Here is a 19,062-nt window from a genome sequence, read left to right as displayed (position 1 = left end):
TTGTATGTTTCCATACTATAGTATGTTTTCAAGTCAGGTCTATGAAGGTGGGGAGGGAGGTGCTTCCCCTAGGCTCTCTCTTCACATTCTTAGGAATCCCTTCTTCCCCTCCAAAATCACTGACTCCAGGAGCCAGAGACTTTCATGGTTCTTTCAGGGCAAACCTAGGCTTCAGCCACCAGGTATGGCACCCAGGACTCTCCAGGCTGCTTGACCTCCTCCACAATTCTATATGGACTTCCCTTTCCTCTCCAAAAGATAAGGTGGGAGGGCCTTTGGAGCATAGAATGATGGATCTCAGAGAGAACTTTAAAACTGAGAAAACTGGGCATAAAATGTCCAGGCTCTAAAGACCCAGAAGATCAGAGCTTAAAAGAAAATTTTCTCCTTTGACAGATGGGGAAATTGAGGTCCAGAGAAAGGCAATTTGCTCAAGATAACCCAGCTAGCAAATAGCTGAGAGAGGACTGAAATCCTGTTTCTTTTGCCTCCCAGTCCAGGGTTATCCGTAATAATACACTGCTTCTCCCTTGTCTAGAGGAGATGGACCCAAGAAGCAGAGACATCCCAGTTCTGGGACCAGATACTGACTACCTCAGCCATAGATGCAGACTGGTTAGACTGGGTCAGACCCATCAGGAAGGCAAAAATGAACAGAAATGGATTCATAAAGATAGCCACGATCACCAAAGGAAATCTACCTGCCCCCAGGTTTAAAAGTCAAGGATGATGAGAGTCTGCACATCCTGGGCTGGTACAGTTGTAAATGGCCATCGCTTCCCTGTCTTCCTTGGCATGAAAGCCCAGAGGGTCCAGTTGCCTCTTCTCAAGATGGCCTGTAGTCATGGCCTTGACTGATTTCCTCAAGGATAAGTTACGTGCAGAGCCTTTATTTGCCTGAACAAGAGCAAGCCTGGGAAGTGATCCAGCAGACACATCTAGCTTCCATTTGTTTTCTTGGTGGGCTAGTGTTCCTTCCCCAATGCACTGTGCAATGTTAATAAACCTTGTTCTTAGATTAGAAGTGTGACTGTCTCACTTCTTCAATGTGCAAAACTTGATGGCTTTGAGAATTGTGCTATCAGTCACAGGAAAGTCATGTGAGAATGATCCATAGGATCCAACCCTAGGACCGACAACCAGCTTGGAGGCAAATACCCAAGAAATTAAGTCCTGTACAAGAGTCTTCCTTGGCCCTGAGTTTTCCACTCACCCATAATCATCCCTTAAGGTGTAAAAATGCTTGACTGGTTACAGACACATCCCTTCCAAATCCTTTCTCCATTTCTTTTATTCCTCCCAGATGCTCCTATTTCTATGGAGGATGCCATCACATTTTCATTACCTGGATACTATGGGCTGGGTACCTGGGGTACCTTCCAGCCTTTTGCCTCTCCAATTCAGCCTCCCCAAAATATCCAAAGTAATTTTCTTTTATTTCCCCCCCTAAAATACATGTAAAAATAATTTTTTTTGAGGGGGAGCTTTTTATTTTCAAATTATGTACAAGGATAATTTTTCAACACTGACCCTTGCAAACCCTTGTTCCCCGCACCCACTCCCCTAGATGGCAAGTAATCCAATATGTTAAAACATGGTAAAAATATGTGTAAATCAAATATAGGCATACATATTTATACAATTAGAAAGATAATTTTCAGCATTAATTTTTGTAAAACTCTACATTCTAAATTTTTCTTCCTCCCTCTCTTACCTCCCTCCCCTCCAAGATAGCAAGCAATATGATATAGGTTAAATATGTGCAACCCTTTTAAACATATTTCCAGACGTGTCATGTTGTGCAAGAAAAATCAGACCGGGGCAGCTAAGTGGTGCAGTGGATAGAGCACTAGCCCTGAAGTCAAGAGGACTTGAGTTCAAATCTAGTCTCAAGACATTTAACACTTCCTGGCTGTGTGACCCTGGGCAAGTCACTTAACCCCAATTGCCTCAGCCAAAAAGAAAAAAATCAGACCAAAAGAAAAAAAAAAACAACCAAACAGGTGAAAATACTATGCTTCAATCCACATTCAGCCTCCATAGTTCTCTCTCTGGATGTGGATAGCATTTTCTATCCCAAATCTTTTGGAATTGCCTTGAATCACTTCATTATTCAAAAGAGCCAAGCTCATCACAATTGATCATCACATAATCATGCTCTAAATGTATACAATATTCTCTTGGTTCTGCTCACTTCACTCTTCATCAATTCACTTAAGTCTTTCCAGTCTTTTCTCAAATCAGCCTGCTTACCAGTTCTTAGAGAAAAATAATATTCTGTTATCAAAGTCATTTCTTAAAGTATTGCTTCAGCTATAAGATTTTTCTTCAATAATGAGCCAAGATTTGTAAAGATGAGACAATCATCTTAAATTAAAGCAGAGTGCCTGGTTAATAGGACAGACTATATACATGTTTATTTTTTTCTCAATAACGACAATGCCTCCCTATTAATAATAGTATTTATGTAGTACTTTAAGATCTGCGAAGCACTTGATATATATTATCTCATTCAATCCTCACAATATCTTGGGAGATAGGTGCTAATACTATACTCATTTTTACAAATGAGGAGACTGAGGCTGAAATAAGTGAATTACCCAAAGTCACACGGCTACTAAGTGGATGAGGATTTGAATTCAGGTTTTCCAGACTGAGTCTAACACTAAACCTCTCCTACTTTGGTCCCTTGCTACCTCTCTTTATGATCAAATGTCAATCTCATGATTTGACATTTAATTCCTTTTACAAATTGACTCAGGCCTACTTTTCCTGCCTTATTTTATATCACTCCCTTACACACACTTTATCGTCCAGTCAAACTGACCTTCCTGTTTTTGCTCGGTGATGCAGTCGATAGAGCTCTGGGCCTGGAGTCGGGAAGAGTCGAGTTCACATACAATCTCGACACTTAATCACTGTGTGTGATCCTGGGCAAAATCCTTAACCCTTCCTGCCTCATTTGCCTCAGCAAAATAGTAAATATATATAGTAAAATATATAATAAAAATAGTAAAATCAGTAAAATAAACATAATAATAGCAAAGTTGTCATGAAGCTCAAAGGAGATAATTTGAAGCACTTACCATAGTGCCTGCCACATAGTGAGCATTATATAAATGTTAACTGCTATTGTTATTATGATTTTATTAAATGAGATCATTGCACAGTGTGCAGTATGTAGTAGGACCCTGGGCCAAATTCACTGACCTCTCTGGGGATGCAGTTTCTTCAATAGAGGTGTTGGGTAGATAATTCTAGGGCTCTCTAAAACTGATTTTAATGATGGGGGAGAGAGAGACAAGAACACCAGGACAAAACCTTCCCTAACTTTCTGGCCCTAGAAGTAACTTCTGATGTGCAATCATGAGCACTTCCAGAGAGATGATCAGCTTGATTCTCTCCCTACTTTCCTACTCCAAAATATGAGGACTGAATTGAGAACTCTAGGGACTCTGTTGGAGTAACATCTTATTGCCTACATTCATAAGGAAAGGGAGAACAAACATTTTTAAAGTGCCTATTATGTACCAAGCACGTTACAAATACTAGCTCTAGCTCATTTGACCTTGCAATTGAAGGACATGAGAAATTGCTGCTCCCTCACAGCCCATCCTTTTTTTTTTTCTTATCCAAATTCACCAATACCCTGAAATCTAGCCTTTGGATCCCAGATTAAGAACATCCGGAAAGGATGACATTTAAAGGTTCTTCCAAGTATTAAACAGATCATGGACACTGCTCATTGTCCTACTTCCATTTCATTCACCACCCCGGGCAGCAGCGTCTCCTCTCATCTCCCTGTCATCGCAGGTTGCCAAGATAAAAAAGGACAAGGAGGAAGAGAAAGGGCAGTCCCTCCCCTTCTCCAAACAAAGCCCAGCCTGGCAGGCTGGCAACCAAAGCTTGGGCGTGAGGGAGGGACACAAAGTTCAGATGACACAAAGATGCAGGCTTTGATGCTGAGCAAACTGGCTTCTGGAGTCCTCCACCACCCTCCCAGCCTCCAGCCAAGGGCCACAGAACAGATTAATGCTTCAGGCTCCCCAAATTTGCCCCTGAGCGGGGACCAATCTGAGGGCATAGGATCATAGATTGGGAAGTACAAAGGGTCTGAAATAATGGAGTCCAATGAGGTTTCTGGGGATTAGATCTTATGGAGAACCTCAGTTAATCAACAACCATTTATCTTAAGTACCTACTATGTGCTAGAGACTGAGTTACAAAGAGCTACAAAAAGAAAAAAAGAAACAATCTATTCCCTTAGAGGTTACATTCCCATGGAGAGACATAAGCATGTATACAATAAATATAAACCATTACAAAGTAGCTAAATAAGGGTAGTTTGAGAGGGCCTCGGACACTTATAAGCTGTGGGACCTTTTTTTACGATTTTTTTCCTTTTGTCCGATTTTTCTTGCACAACATGACAAATATGGAAACATATCAGATTTTTTGTGTCTTAGGGAAGGGAGAAAGAAGGCAGGGAGGGAGGGAGGGAGACAAATTTGGGACACAAAGTCTTACAAAAATGAATGTTAAAAACTATCTTTACATGTTTATCTCGGTTTCATCATCTGTCAACTGCACCCCATATTCAGCATTGAGAATTTGAGAAACATTGTACAATATTTCAGAGTCTGATTCTTTTTCTACAGCAAAATAACAGTTTGGTCATGTATACTTATTGTGTATCTAATTTATATTTTAATATATTTAACATCTACTGGTCATCCTGCCATCTAGGGGGGGGGGTGGGGGGGGTAAGAGGTGAAAAATTGGAACAAGAGGTTTGGCAATTGTTAATGCTGTAAAGAGTTACTCATGTATATATCCTGTAAATAAAAGGCTATTAAAAAAAAGAGAGAGAGAATTTGAGAAACAAAAGAGATAGTATTTTAAATAAAGCCCTCAATCTAACTCATAGTAGGTGCTTATTAACAAATGCTTCCTTTCTCCTTCCCTTCCACGTGACAGGCCTCTCATCAGGTATCTGAAGGCAAAGTTTAGAGCCACTTGTTCTCCCTTTTGGGGAAAGAAGACTTTATGAAAGGGGTGGAATTTTCACTGGATTCTGAAAGATGAATCACCTTGGCCTGGCACTAGACAGTTAAATTACCTAGGAATGAGGTTCCCTGCTGGAGAAGATCATCTAGGTATTGACTTTGGTCTTAAATCTGGTCAAGCATTGGTCTGATGAGGCTGAATTCGGAGTTCTGACTAGGAATCCTGCCTCAGATATTAACTATGTCACATAACTAATAAGAACAATGTCACAAAGCTCTGTGCTAGAGACTTGTGAGTTATAGATATAAAAAGAAAGAAACTGTCTACTCCCCAGGAGATTATATTCCTATGGGGAGACAAGGACATTTATAACATAGATGGATGGATGGAAAGATAGATATAGATAAATATAAAAAGGATATAATAAATATAACATAGTAAATTATATAGAATATAATCCATTACAAAGTAGGCAAATGAGGGTGTTTGGGAGGGCCTCAGACATTTACTAGTTATGTGACATAGTTAGTATCTGAGGCAGGATTCTTAGTCAGGTTGATAAGATAAATGGTTGTTGATTGATTAACTGAGGTTCTCCCTCAAATCCAATTCCCAGACTATCAAGCTACAACCAATCCAAGCCCTAAGCAACCCTGTGAATAGCAAAAGATCCAGCTGGGTTTCTCTGGGCTCTAAAGATGCACTCAGGTGCCCTTCCCCCCAAGACTCAGGATTCGGAGAATGCCAGCCAAGCTGAAGGGACACTCTCCCACTGAGCCAGGCAACAGGGCCCCTTTTCACACAGTGCCAGGGGAACCAGGGAGATGGGCACGTCACCCAGGAGAGGCAGAAGATGGCAACCATGACTGCCTAAGAAACCTCCCCCCAACCCCCTTCAGTGTTTGTGGGAAGAATCAACAGTCTCCCTCCGTGCCATCACAGACCGAAACTTGGCAGGGCCCTCATCCACACCATGCAAAGAACCCCCAACTTAACATATCCAGCAAGGGATCATCTCTATGACATCTAAGAAAGGAGAGCTTACCACCTCTTGAGAAATGCCATTCTATGTGGATCAAACCATAATATTTTCACCTTATTTTGTTTACCTTCTTTTTTCTTTCTCATGGTTTCCCCCCATTTTGTCCGATTTTTCTTAAACAACATGACAAATGTGGGGACATATGTTTAAAAGAACTGCACGTACTTAACCTCCATCAAGTTGCTTGCATCTTAGGGAAGTAGGAGATAAAGGAGGGAGGGAGAAAAATTTGGAAAACAAATTCTTACAAAAATGAATGTTGAAAACTATCTTTACATGTATTTGGAAAAAATAAATTATTTAAAATTTTAAAAAAAGGAAATGTCATTCTATTTTGGGACAGCTCTCATTATCAGGAAGATTTTTCTGACATTCAGTCTCAATCTATCTCTTTGTGCCTTCTAGCCATTACTCCCAGACCTTAGCCCTAGAACCAAAAAGAAAAAATCTTCCTTTTCCATGTGGCAGCCCTTTTAAATACCTGACCCAGCCACATTATCTCCCCAAAACTTCTCATCTCCACTGCTTCTCAAAGGACATGAACTCAATTCTCTTCTCCATTTTGGCTGCCTTCATAAACAGCAGCACCCAGAACCAAACACAGAATCACAGATGAGATCTGAGGAGAATAGAGACCAGTTTCTAGAAGCCATGCCTCAGCATACTGAATCAGTCTACTAAAACACCCAAATGATGACTGTCTTACTTGTGCCTTCCCTTTGGTTGACTTTATTTGTAATGAGGACTTTATTTTGACCTCTATTTTTTTTCCTTGAATAAATTCAGCCAAATTCTCTCTAGTCCATTATATATATATATATATACATTGGTTCCTCCCAGCTCTGTGTAACCTTTGAATTTGATGAGTCTACTTTTTTTGCCTTTATTCAAGTTGCTGATTTAAAAAAAAAATGCTAAGCAGCTCAGGGCCAAGCACAAGTTCCTGGAGCACTCCACACCACCTCCTGCCACACTGACATTGGACTGGTAATGACTTCTTTTGAATCCAATCACCCAACAGTTTCCAAACCCATCTAATTGCATTGCCATCTAATCCACATCTCTCCATCCTCTTCACAAGAACAATATGAAACACTCAGTTTATAAAAATGTATTCATAATTCCAATAGACTTGTGATGGAGAGAGCCAGCTGCATCCAGAGAGAGAACTATGGAGACTGAATGTGGATTTAAGCATAGTATTTTCACCTTTTGTTGTTTGTTTGCTGTTTTTTTTTTTCTCTTTTGATCTGATTTTTCTTGCGCCGCATGATGAATGTAGAAATATGTTTAGAAGAATTGCACATGTGTAATATCAGATTGCTCGTTGTCTTGGAGGGGGAGGGAAGAAGGAAAAAAAGTTGGTACAGACGTTTTTGCAAAAGTGACAAATGTTGAAAATTTATCTTTGCAGTTATTTAGAAAAATAAAACACTATTAATTTTTTAAAAGTACTCATATCTAGGTAAACCATATCCACATCATTCCCTTCTCAACTATTAATTAGTAGCCCTGGCTAATATATATATATATATATTTTTTTCTTTTTTTTTTTTTTTCTTTAATAGCCTTTAATTTACAGGATATATATACATGGGTAACTTTACAGCATTAACAATTGCCAAACCTCTTGTTCCAATTTTTCACCTCTTACCCCCCCACCCCCTCCCCTAGATGGCAGGATGACCAGTAGATGTTAAATATATTAAAATATAAATTAGATACACAATAAGTATACATGACCAAAACGTTATTTTGCTGTACAAAAAGAATCAGACTCTGAAATATTGTACAATTAGCTTGTGAAGGAAATCAAAAATGCAGGTGTGCATAAATATAGGGATTGGGAATTCAATGTAATGGTTTTTAGTCATCTCCCAGAGTTCTTTTTCTGGGTATAGCTAGTTCAGTTCATTACTGCTCCATTAGAAATGATTTGGTTGATCTCGTTGCTGGAGGATGGCCTGATCCATCAGGACTGGTCATCATCTAGTATTGTTGTTGAAGTATATAATGATCTCCTGGTCCTGCTCATTTCACTTAGCATCAGTTCGTGTAAGTCTCTCCAGGCCTTTCTGAAATCATCCTGTTGGTCATTTCTTACAGAACAGTAATATTCCATAATTTTCATATACCACAATTTATTCAGCCATTCTCCAACTGATGGACATCCATTCAGTTTCCAGTTTCTAGCCACTACAAAAAGGGCTGCCACAAACATTCGTGCACATACAGGTCCCTTTCCCTTCTTTATAATCTCTTTGGGATATAATCCCAGTAGTAACATAATATATATATATTAATAGTTAGTCCAGCACAACCTGTTTTTGGCAAAGCCAAAGCTTTCTAGTCTCCACTTGCTTCCCTTTTTAATTGTTTGCCATTTATTCCTTTCATGATCCCCTTGAGAATTTTTCTAGGAATTAAAGTCCAACCCAATGTAGAATAATTTACAGACTCTGATCACTTCCCTTTTTTGAAAATTAGGGCAATATTTGCCCTTCTCTAATCCTTGGGTTCTTCTTCCTGTTTTCCTTAAGCTCTCAAATAGACCTGGCTCAGCAATCTCATTTGCCAGTTTATTCACTATCTAGGGTATATGGCGGCCTGGGTCTGGTGACTTCAGTTCATCACAGCCAGCTAGAGACTCTTTCTTATCTTGGGCATCCACTCTCTGATTCTCATTCCTGATCTGTCATCTCCAGAACCAAAGTACATTCATTCTCCTTTGCAGAGAAAATGGAATCCAGTAGTTCTGCCTTCTTTCTGTGATCAGTTATCATAGTTATCATAGTAAACTTTCCCCCTTCCTCTTTCTCCTCCCCAATCTGGTTCTGTTTACCCTTTGATAGAAATTCAGTGGACACTAGTGCACTATACACATAAAACAAGGGTTTGAGAAAACATCTAGTCTGCCACAAGAAATCAGGAGTTCCCTGAGGGCGGACAAATCCACTCTACTCTTGGATTCTCAATCTCTCCATCTCTCCTTAATCCAGTTTGAGAATTGATTTTTTTCTTCCCATTCCCTCAGGAGATAAAAGCCCTTCTTCCTTCCTCCTTTCTCTTCCACAAATACACTGCTATTAGGGCAGTTCTGAGAGATGGCTGAGAGTCACTCCACCCTGCAGACAGACCCTAATTTTGACAGTTGTACAAAATAGAGGACCCACATGATAGCAAGAGTTCCCACTTAGGGAATTTTTGATAAGTTGTAAAAAATACTTTCAATCAGCTTGTAAGGGAGATGAAGTTTAGGAGAAATGGCCCCTGCAGCCTTCTCAGCATTCCTGTCTTTCTAGTATTTTATCCCTGGTCTTCCAGACTGGAGCCTGCATGTCTACTTGGGAGAACAGAGAGGAGGCCAGTAGCTAGTTTGAGCAGTTATCTTCAGCAGCACCTCAGGGGGATGCCCTTTCTTCCAGGGCTAAGAATCCCTTTCTCCAGGCCCACATCAGAGATCTCGATTGCTCTACTTCTGCCCTACTTCCTTCCCCTGGCAGGCCTGTGTGTCTGTGTGTGTGTGTTTGCATATTGGGGGATGGGAGATACAACACACCCTTGCTTTCATTTTCCAAGGCAGGAAAGGATCCTGAAAAGTGAAAGGTAGAACTTTGGAAGCCATAAAGAATATAAATGATGCATCTTTTATCTATAAGTTCTACCTATTAAAAGAGACTGCCCTCTTTGATTCTGTCAATGTTATCAAAGGGGATTGCCCCCTTTGATTTTCGTCAAGCCGTTTTGTCAAACATTTTCCCATTTTTTTTTCCCTTTTCACATTATCTCCCCTCATAAATTCCAAGAGATGAAGCGTTTGGCTTTGGTCTGACTAAGAGAGATGGCCAAATGACCATTCTTTTTAATGACCCGTTGGCCTCGTTGATAAAATGATTAAATTGCCCTCTTCAAAAAAATAACGTAAATGAAATGTGAGATGCTACAGTTATTGATGATTAAATAGAAATTATTGATTAATGATTAAAGAAAGTGATTTAATTATTTGTTAATTCATCATTTATTGGATGAGATTATTTATTATTAAATCCCAGTCTTCCCAGGGGTGGGCACTGGACTTCTGGTAGGAGAGAGATGGGGTCCCCGTCATTCCTCATGCCTGGGATGCACTCCCTCCTTCTCTGCCTCAGAGTCTCTCTGTCCTTTCAAGATGCTTCTAGATGAAATCCTTCCTCATCCCCACTCTCCCACTACCTTGTATGTTAATTGTTTAGTATTTAATTTCTTTATCTTCACTCCCAGCCCTGCCAACCTGAAGCCCCATCTCTCTCCTATCAAAACCCCAGTGCCCACCCCGAGAAGAGTAGGTTCTAACACTTAGTTTGCTTCGAACTAAGCATCTGGACCATTACTTCTCAGAGATCTCAGTCCTATGCTCTGGTACATCTGTGTATGCCCTATCTTGCCTGCTTTATGTGCCATGTTCTCCTGTTGCAATGAAGCTGCTTGTGGGCAGACTCTCTTGCTTAAAGTATGTGAATTCCCCAGAGCTTAAGGGAGTACCTGGCACACATAAGTGAATAAACCTTGACAAAGGGAAAACAAAACTACCACTTTTTGCAAATAATGATGATTGACTTAGACTTAAAGAATCCTAAAGTCAACTGAAATTTAATTGAAACAATTTCAGCAAAGTTGAAGGATGCAAAATAAATCCACATAAATCATCTGTACTTCTGTCTGTTACCCACAAAACCTAGCAGGAAGAGATAAAAAGGAAATTCCATTAAAAATAACTACAGACAGGGGCAGCTAGGGAGTGGATAGAGCCACCATCCCTGAAGTCAGGAGGACCTGAATTAAAATCTGACCTCAGCCACAACACTTCCTGGCTGTGTGATCCTGGGCAAGTCACTTAACCCTAATTGCCTCCGCAAAAAAACAAAAAACAAAAAAAACTACAGACAGTATCAAATATTTGGGAATCTCCTTGCCAAGATACACCCAGGAACTTTGTTATTGTTACTGAATCTTTCAGTCAAGTCTGACTCCATAAGGGTTTTCAAGGCAAAGATTCTTCTCAAATTCAGATGAAGAAACAGAGGTAATCAGAGATAAGTGACTTGCCTAGGGTCACACTGCTTTAACACCCAACTCCAAGGCAGAACCCTATCCATTGCATCACAGAAATGTGCCAATCACATTTCACCTAACCTAAAGAAGCATTACAAACTTGGCTACATTTTTTAAAAATATCAAATATAATATCGAAGAAGACCATATCCACTTTCCCTGTATTACAAAATTTTCCTCAACATTTTGATCTATAAGATCACAGAGATTTAAAGAATAGTCCTTTTAAGTTGAAGCTATAAATACTGGACCTCATTCTAAATTGGTGATGTGGATAGATTTATTTTTCTGGGTTTTCTTTTTCAATAAAAAGTTTTTTAATAAAGTTTTTTTCTTTTTAAATAAAAAGTGTGATTTCCTTTGTGGAAATGTTTATTTTGAATCTTTTATACTCCTAAAAATTTTTTTTACAAGACAATATTACCTAAATTAATGTACTTATAGGATAAGTAACTAAACTATCGCTTTATAGAGCTAGAAAAGAATAATAACAAATTCATCTGGAGTAACATAAGGCTAAGAATAACAATTAAAACAAAAATTGGCAAAGAAAGAGACTATACTACAAAGCCATAATCGTCAAACCAATTTGGTACTAAGAAACTGCGAGATTGATCAGTGGAACCGATAAGATATACAATATATAGAAGCAAATAAGCACAGTAGTATAGTATCTGATAAACCCAAGGATTCCAGCTCTCGGGGCAAGAACCAGAAAACTGGAAAACTGTCTGAATCTAGGTATCTAGGTTTTCACATCATTTATCAAGATAACCTCAAAATGGAAACACCATTTAGATATGAATAACATCATAAGCAAATTAGGGAAGCATGGAAGAAATTACCTCTCAGATCTATGAATAGGGGAAGAATTCATGATCAAATTAGGAAGAGGGAGGCACATAGGAGGCAAAACGGACAATTTTGATTAAATCAAATTGGAAAGTTTGGGTACAAACAAAAATATGTGGCTAATATTCACAGACATGTAGGCAACTGGCAGGAAAAAAACCTTTGCAGTAAGTTTCTCTGACAAAGGCCTCATATCTCAAGATATATAGGAACTGGAGCCAAACTTATAAAAATAAGAGCCATTCCCCAATAGATAAATAATCAAAGGATTTTTTTCAGAGAAAGAAATAAAAGCTATCAATATAACAACATGAAAAAAATGCTCCCAATCGCTTATAATTAGGGAATCACGAATTAAAACAACTCTGAGTGGATATGGCCCTCTTCAACAATGAGATGAATCAAGTTGGTTCCAATGGAACACGTATTAGTCAACCTGCCATCTGGGGGAGGGAGGGGAAAAACTGGAACAAAAGGTCTTGCAATTGTCAATGCTGAAAAATTACCCATGCATATATCTTGTAAATAAAAAGCTATAATAATTTAAAAAAAAAACAAACAACAACTCTGAGACACAAGTCACACTCATAATATTGGTCAAGGTGACAAAAAAGAAAATGACAAAATGCTGGAGAGGCTAGGAGAAAACTTGTACTTTAATATACTCTTGGTAGAGCTGTGAACTGATCCAATCATCCAGAAAATCAATTTGGAACTATGCCCAAAACTATGAAACTGTGGGTACAGTTGGACCTAACAATACTGCTACTAGATCTACATCACAAAGAGATCAAAGAAAGAGGAAAAGGAAGCACAAATTCCTCAAATTTTTATACTAGCTCTTTTTGTGGTAGCAAAACATTGGAAACTGAGGAATGCCCATCAGTTGTGGAATGGATAAAAAAGTGAGTCATATGACTATGATGAAATATTATCATCTTCTAAGGAATGATGAAGGGGATCTTTTCACAAAAAATTAGGAAGCCTCATATGAACTGATGCAAAATGAAGCGAGCAAACTAGAAGAACAATTTCAACAATAATAGTAATATTGTAATAATAGTGTTGAAAACTACAAAAAAAGAAAATCCCGAGTACATGTAGTTCTTTAACCATAACCCCCTCACATTATCCCAAACGCTATATACTTCTACCTTCAATATTCTCTTTCTAAGTACCAGAAGTTTTATTACTTAGTCTTTTCAGATTCTCAATAGCTAATTAATATGTTCTCAGCATTGCATAAATTTTAAACTGATACTAATATCTATATTAAATGTAGCTTTTTTTATGTGATGCTATTCTCTTTTTAACTATAGAATAAGTAACTGTAAACTAGAGAATACAATTTTATAAAACTGAGTTTTAAAACCACCATTTAGGACTAAGGACAATAGCATGATTGATGTTGGTGAAATTTATGCTGAAAATAACTTAATTATTCAACTACATTATTGTCCCACAAATCTATTGTGGAGTGTTCTCACCTAAATGTATTATGCAGGTATACATTGGTATCTGAAATGTTTATATTTAAATGTTAAATAAATGTTCAAATAAATGTTTACAAAATTGAAAAAAGAAATCAGTGTTGAAAGATTTAATTACTCTAAGGCATTGATCAACTATAATTCCAGAGGATTCAAGAGGAAACATGTGAGATAGAGAAGTGATGAACTCAGAATGCTTTGACATATATTTTCTTCTCTCCTTTTTTTTTTTTTTTTTATCTTTGGACACGGCTAACATGACAATTTGTTTTGCACGACCATACATATTTGAAAAAGGTTTTGTTTTTCTTGTTTTCTCAGTGGGTTGAAGAATGAGAGAATTCAAAAATGAAAATAAAACAGAATTTTTAAAAATGATCTATCTTGGGGCAGATTTTAACACTGCCTAGATGTGTGACCCTGGGCAAGTCACTTAACCCCAACTGTCTCAGCAAAAAAAAAAAAAAAAAAGCTCCATCTCCTTCTGTAGGTATTTGTGAGCTACTTTAGCTCCTTTCTAGTAGGAAAATTGTTTCTATCTTTATTACACAGAAGTTCCTGACACATAGTAAGTACTTTTAAAATGCTAATTGATTGAATAAAAATATTAATATGATTCCAGATTCCTTACACAAAGTACTTAGCAAATGTATATTAGTATTTTGTGGAAACAACTGGAGTTAAATGACTGAAGTCACCTTGCTAGTAAGTGTCTGAGGTCAAATCTGAAGTCAGATCCTGCTGATTTTAAGCCAGTGTATCGATGGAACCACATTTGTGCCCAGCATTAAGTATTTACTGTTACCTAGATGCTGCCCAGGGTACTTGCCTAGCTAGAGATTAGCCCATTTTTACACAAACTCCCCTCACCTCTAGGATCAAAGACAAACTCCCCTTCAATATTTATAGACTCCCAATCTTACTTCAGCCTACTTTTCTGGGTCTATTATATAGCACTGCTTTTCACATATTCTATAATAGGATTTTTTATACTTTTTCCACTCACAAACCTTTTTCATCTGAATAAGTATAATGTATATCAAGTATACGATATGTATGTTAAATATACAAATACAAATTTATGATAATAATTCATAGTTATTTTAAAACAATTCTCTGGCATATATCTTTTACCATTTATCAAAGATGAAAGCAAATCTGCATAGCAATGAGAAGGATGTGCTTGTTTATTTTTACATAAAGAGTTAAATCTTGGCAGAATAGTTCATAGTGCAGGATATAGAACATTCAGAAACTTTTCAGTGTTGCCAAATTGTTGGTATCCCACACAGTCAGTTCAGTGACCCCATGAGGGGTCATGACCCACAGTTGAAGATCTCTGCTCTCCAGTACAGCCAAACTGTCCTTCCTACTGTATCTCACATATGACATAACATCTACCATCTCCATACTTCTCCAGGTTCAGTTTCCAAGCCAGGAACTCCCTCCTTCCTCAACTAGGTCGCTGCGAATGCTTCGTTTCTTTCGAAGTTCTGCTCCAGGTTCTGATCCTTTAAGGACCAGGGCCTCCCTTCTAAATTACCCTGTTAAAAGTTCTGTAGATATACTGGGAAGCATATGTGTTATCTCCCCTTGATAGAATGTTAGCTCCCCGAGGCACACAGCACTGAAAAGGGTTTAAACCTATGATCCAAAGAAAGTAAGCAGTGGGCAAAAAAGGATTACTTTTCACCCAGAAATAAGGGAGCTCCAAAAATAAGGAGAGAAGCAGTCCCTCTCCTCATGGAGCTACCAGTTTTCTGTGCCTCAGGCCGATTGATGGCTTTAAATGAAGATTAGATTAGATGAAGTCTCAGTTTTCCCAACAATAAAATGGGGAGATTAGATTAAATGGCCAGGCAGATAAAGGGACTGCTGGGAAAGGTGAAATCCTTTAGAAAAGGGATTAGATTTATGGAAGACTGGTCAATGATTATGTAAAGAGTGAAGACTGAAATACATTAAGAACTAATAGCTAGCACTGATACAGTATTTTAAGGTTTGAAAAGCACTTTACAAATAGTATGATTTTTTTTTTCCTGAGGCAATTGGAGTTAAGTGACTTGCCCAGGGTCACACAGCTAGGAAGTGTTAAGTGTCTGAGACTAGATTTGAACTGGGGTCCTCCTGACTTCAGGACTGGTGCTCTATCCTCTGCACCACCTACCTGCCCCAATAGTATGATTTTCGATCTTTAGGACAACCTTGGGAAATAACTCCATTATCATTCCCTTTTTTATAGATGAAGAAACTGAGGCACACAAGGAGATTATGTGACTTGCCCAAAGTCCCACAGCTTAATGAGTGCCTGAGATGGTATTTGAATTGGAAGTGAGGTCTTTCTGATCCCAGGAAGTCCACCCAATGAACACTGAGGTTATAAAAGTTTAGAATCTACTTAATATCTAGCCAGAATTCTACCTCAGCAACTCACTTTCTTTCATGGAAAGATAAAACTCCATATTACAAGTCCTGATTTTAAAAGATTTAAAAGATTTCGGACCCAACGATCCTGGAAATGTACCATCACCACAGATCGAACTGCTGACCACAACCACCAGCCTGGAACACCGATTCATAAAAACACAGGAGCAACGTTTTTACTCAATGTCGCTATCCCAGATGCTCAATCTCCAAGCTCCCCTAGAGGAAGAAATTGGGGCCCCAGCTCAGGAGAAGGGCTCATGAGGGGTCCCGTGTGCTGCTGCTGTGGATGCTTTCAGTGAGCCTAAGGAGAATGACCTTCTTCTTAGCTCCAGGGTTAGGCAAGTGGCTAACACTTTTAAGACCTAAGCAACATGGTAAGGTATAAGCTGCAGAACAGGCTTGGGGTAAGGGTGGTAGTTCCTGATCTGGAATTTCCTGCCTCAATGAAATCACAGGTCCTGGCCAAAAAATAATGACTCACACTTCCCTGGCAGCTATAAGCATTATAAGCATTATCTTATCATCTGCATTTGCAGTGGCTATTTTCATCTCCTTTTATAGATGGGGGCTCTAATAAAAGGGCAAAATGTCAGCGTCAAAGCCCATTCAGGAACTTCTTCATTTCCTCCTCTCCTTCCTATCCTTTCTTGATGAATTGGCTCAAGTCCTAGATCTAAACACTTTTCCTTTTCCCATTCCAGTCAGGACTGAATACCCTTGCATCAAGCAGGAAGGGGATACCTTGGAAGGCCTGATGGGATGGAGTGGGAGGGCACACCTTGGCCTAGGAAGCATGACCCAAATGAGGAATAGCTCCAGGGGAGCCTGGATCCTTTCACAAGACCTCAGGATCCAGACTCCAGGAGATTCTGCAGTTGGGGCAAATTTTGACCCTTGCCTTAGGCCCTTGACAAGAAAGGTCTCTAGACACACACAGCCATAGAGCTGTTTGAGGGAAAGTTCTCCAAGCCACAAAGAGAAAAATCTAACATTTCAATCTAGAGGTGGGGCGGGCGATGAACCGCAGAGGTGATGAGGAAATTCTGAACAAACTGCTCTCAATCACTCAATGGAGACTGGCAAAAAGGCACTTTATAATTAAAGAGAACAGATATTGGGCATTCTCAGAACAGGTGGGATTTCAACTAGTTTCAAAGAAATAAACAGGAAGAGCCCTTCACTTCTACAACAGGAAGCTGATGAAAGGTGTGGGCTCTGCCTTGAAGTCATTTTTTTCTGTGTCTCAGAGACTACACAGGAGACCTGCCAAGGATGTACACAATGGTCTTTCTCTGGTCCCCAATAAAGCCGCCCAGTGTGCCTGACCTCTTGAACTACTTGACCACCCACTCCCAGTCCACAAGGCTTAGAAGGGATGAGTAAGAAAAAGTGGTTGATCTTCAAAGGAAGTTATGTGGGCACATAACCCTAACTGGGCTCTCCAATCAAGTACATTCACACATCTGACTAGGAGGGCACTGAACTGGGGTTTCCTCCAGCTGTCATCCCGAAGCCTCTGTGGACACCCCTGGGGGAGATCCTGAGGTGAAGGGAACGGAGAAGAAAGCTGACAAGCTTTTGGGGCGGAAGCCGCCTGGATTTCAGTGCACGACCCCTGTGGAAACTCTTTCAGGCCAAAGGAATAATCATATTCTTTGGGAAAGGTTTAGATAGCTCGGGTCGACAGGCTTGTCCTTTGTGCACAGAACCCAGGTGATCTAGCTCCTGGTCTGTATAAAGGATTTAACCTGGAGAAAGGGACACGATATCGCCAAGGGTATACGATATTGATCATCTCCAATAGTATCGTCCATAGGTTTGTTGGTGCAGTTGTTAAATATCGTCTCTCCTATTAAACCGAATTCCTCGAGAACCGGACCGTCTTTTCCCTTTCTTTCTACCTCTGGTGTTTATATTAAGGGATTAATAAATGCTTACTGACAGCTCTTCTAAAGCTAATTTCCTCACCCTGAGAATGGGGCCAAGAGGGCATTCCCTTCTCCAAGTGCTTTGGGATCCTCCTCTGGGACACGAGGCGGCCATCCCCTCTCCCAAATTCAAATCTTGGCTCCCAAAGATGGACGTTCCTACTAAGCATGAACGCCTCTCTCCCCCGCCCCAGAACTGCTCGGTTCGGTCCCTCGCCCAGCGCCTAGAGATCCCCAGCTTTTCTAGGACATTCGTCCTCTCCTCTTTAGGCCCCTCCCCGAAGTGCCCCCCGCCACTCCACGCCGGGGTGTCAGAGAGGATGCATGAGCCCCCCTCCTCCGGGAAGGGGTGAGGGCTGGCTCGCCCCTGCTCACCTGCGCGAGTCCCGCCGGCTCCAGCAGGAGCCCATCGCCCCAGAGCCCCAGCCGCCAGGAGGCTCGGGACGATGCTGTCGCCGAGGCTAAGCCGGCTTCTGCAGCCGCCGCATCTGCAGCCCCAGCGCCCGAGCCGCAGAGGTATAGTCCGCTCTGATCCCAGGGAGCCTCCACGTCTTCCCCGCCGGGCGGCCGCGGGAGCTGCTGGGAGTTGTAGTTCCGCCCCAGCCTTCGGGCCGGGCCGGGAGTTGCTAGCACAAGATACACACAGACACACCTCCAGCCATAGGGCGGAGCCCAGAGGTGATGGCTGAGACCCAGGTCACACCCTAAGCAAAAACACACAGAAAACCGGGGCCACACGACACACGTGCTGGAATAGACCGCAGCAGAACACAAAAGGCGAGCGCAACACAGCAAGATGCTCTACAACACCCAACCAAACCACGTGTGACACAGTGGGCAGCCCAGGGACACAACACAACCCGCACCAGTCCCGACACAGAAGCTCGGGCCGGCAACACAGTCCGTGACAACGGACAACGCACAAAATGCAAGCACACAAATGCGCAACACCCCGCCCCTGACACCATAGACAACACATGCGTGGAAAGAGTGCCGGGTTCTTCCAGAATCTGGGCTAGAACAATTTAGGACTCTAGATTTAGAACTAGAAGGAAGATTTTAAAGATTCTGGAATTCCAACACCCTACCCCCACACCCACACCCACACACAATTCCCCCCCCAACCATCCCTTTTACCCAGGAGGTAACTGAGAGTGTGAGAAGTTAAGTGATTTGCCCAAGATCACAAAGATAGTGATTGTCTAGGGCAGAATTTGAATTCAGG

General features: G+C 40.5%; 1 protein-coding gene across 1 annotated transcript in view; it reads right to left on the bottom strand.

Moving 5' to 3' along the window:
• The window catches only part of ATP13A2 (ATPase cation transporting 13A2), a 44,321-nt gene extending 25,888 nt beyond the window's left edge, over positions 1–18,433 (bottom strand). Inside the window, exon 1 of the mRNA XM_031962759.1 lies at positions 18,213–18,433. Within this exon, the coding sequence (XP_031818619.1) occupies positions 18,213–18,247 (35 nt within the window). The 5' untranslated portion in view covers positions 18,248–18,433. The remainder of the gene's footprint in view (positions 1–18,212) is intronic.
• Positions 18,434–19,062: the final 629 nt, after the last annotated feature.

This window comes from Sarcophilus harrisii, chromosome 3, assembly GCF_902635505.1.
Source record: "Sarcophilus harrisii chromosome 3, mSarHar1.11, whole genome shotgun sequence".
Lineage (NCBI taxonomy): Eukaryota > Metazoa > Chordata > Mammalia > Dasyuromorphia > Dasyuridae > Sarcophilus > Sarcophilus harrisii.
The sequence above is the reverse complement of the archived record's forward strand: the minus strand, read 5'-3'. Positions and strand labels throughout refer to the sequence as shown.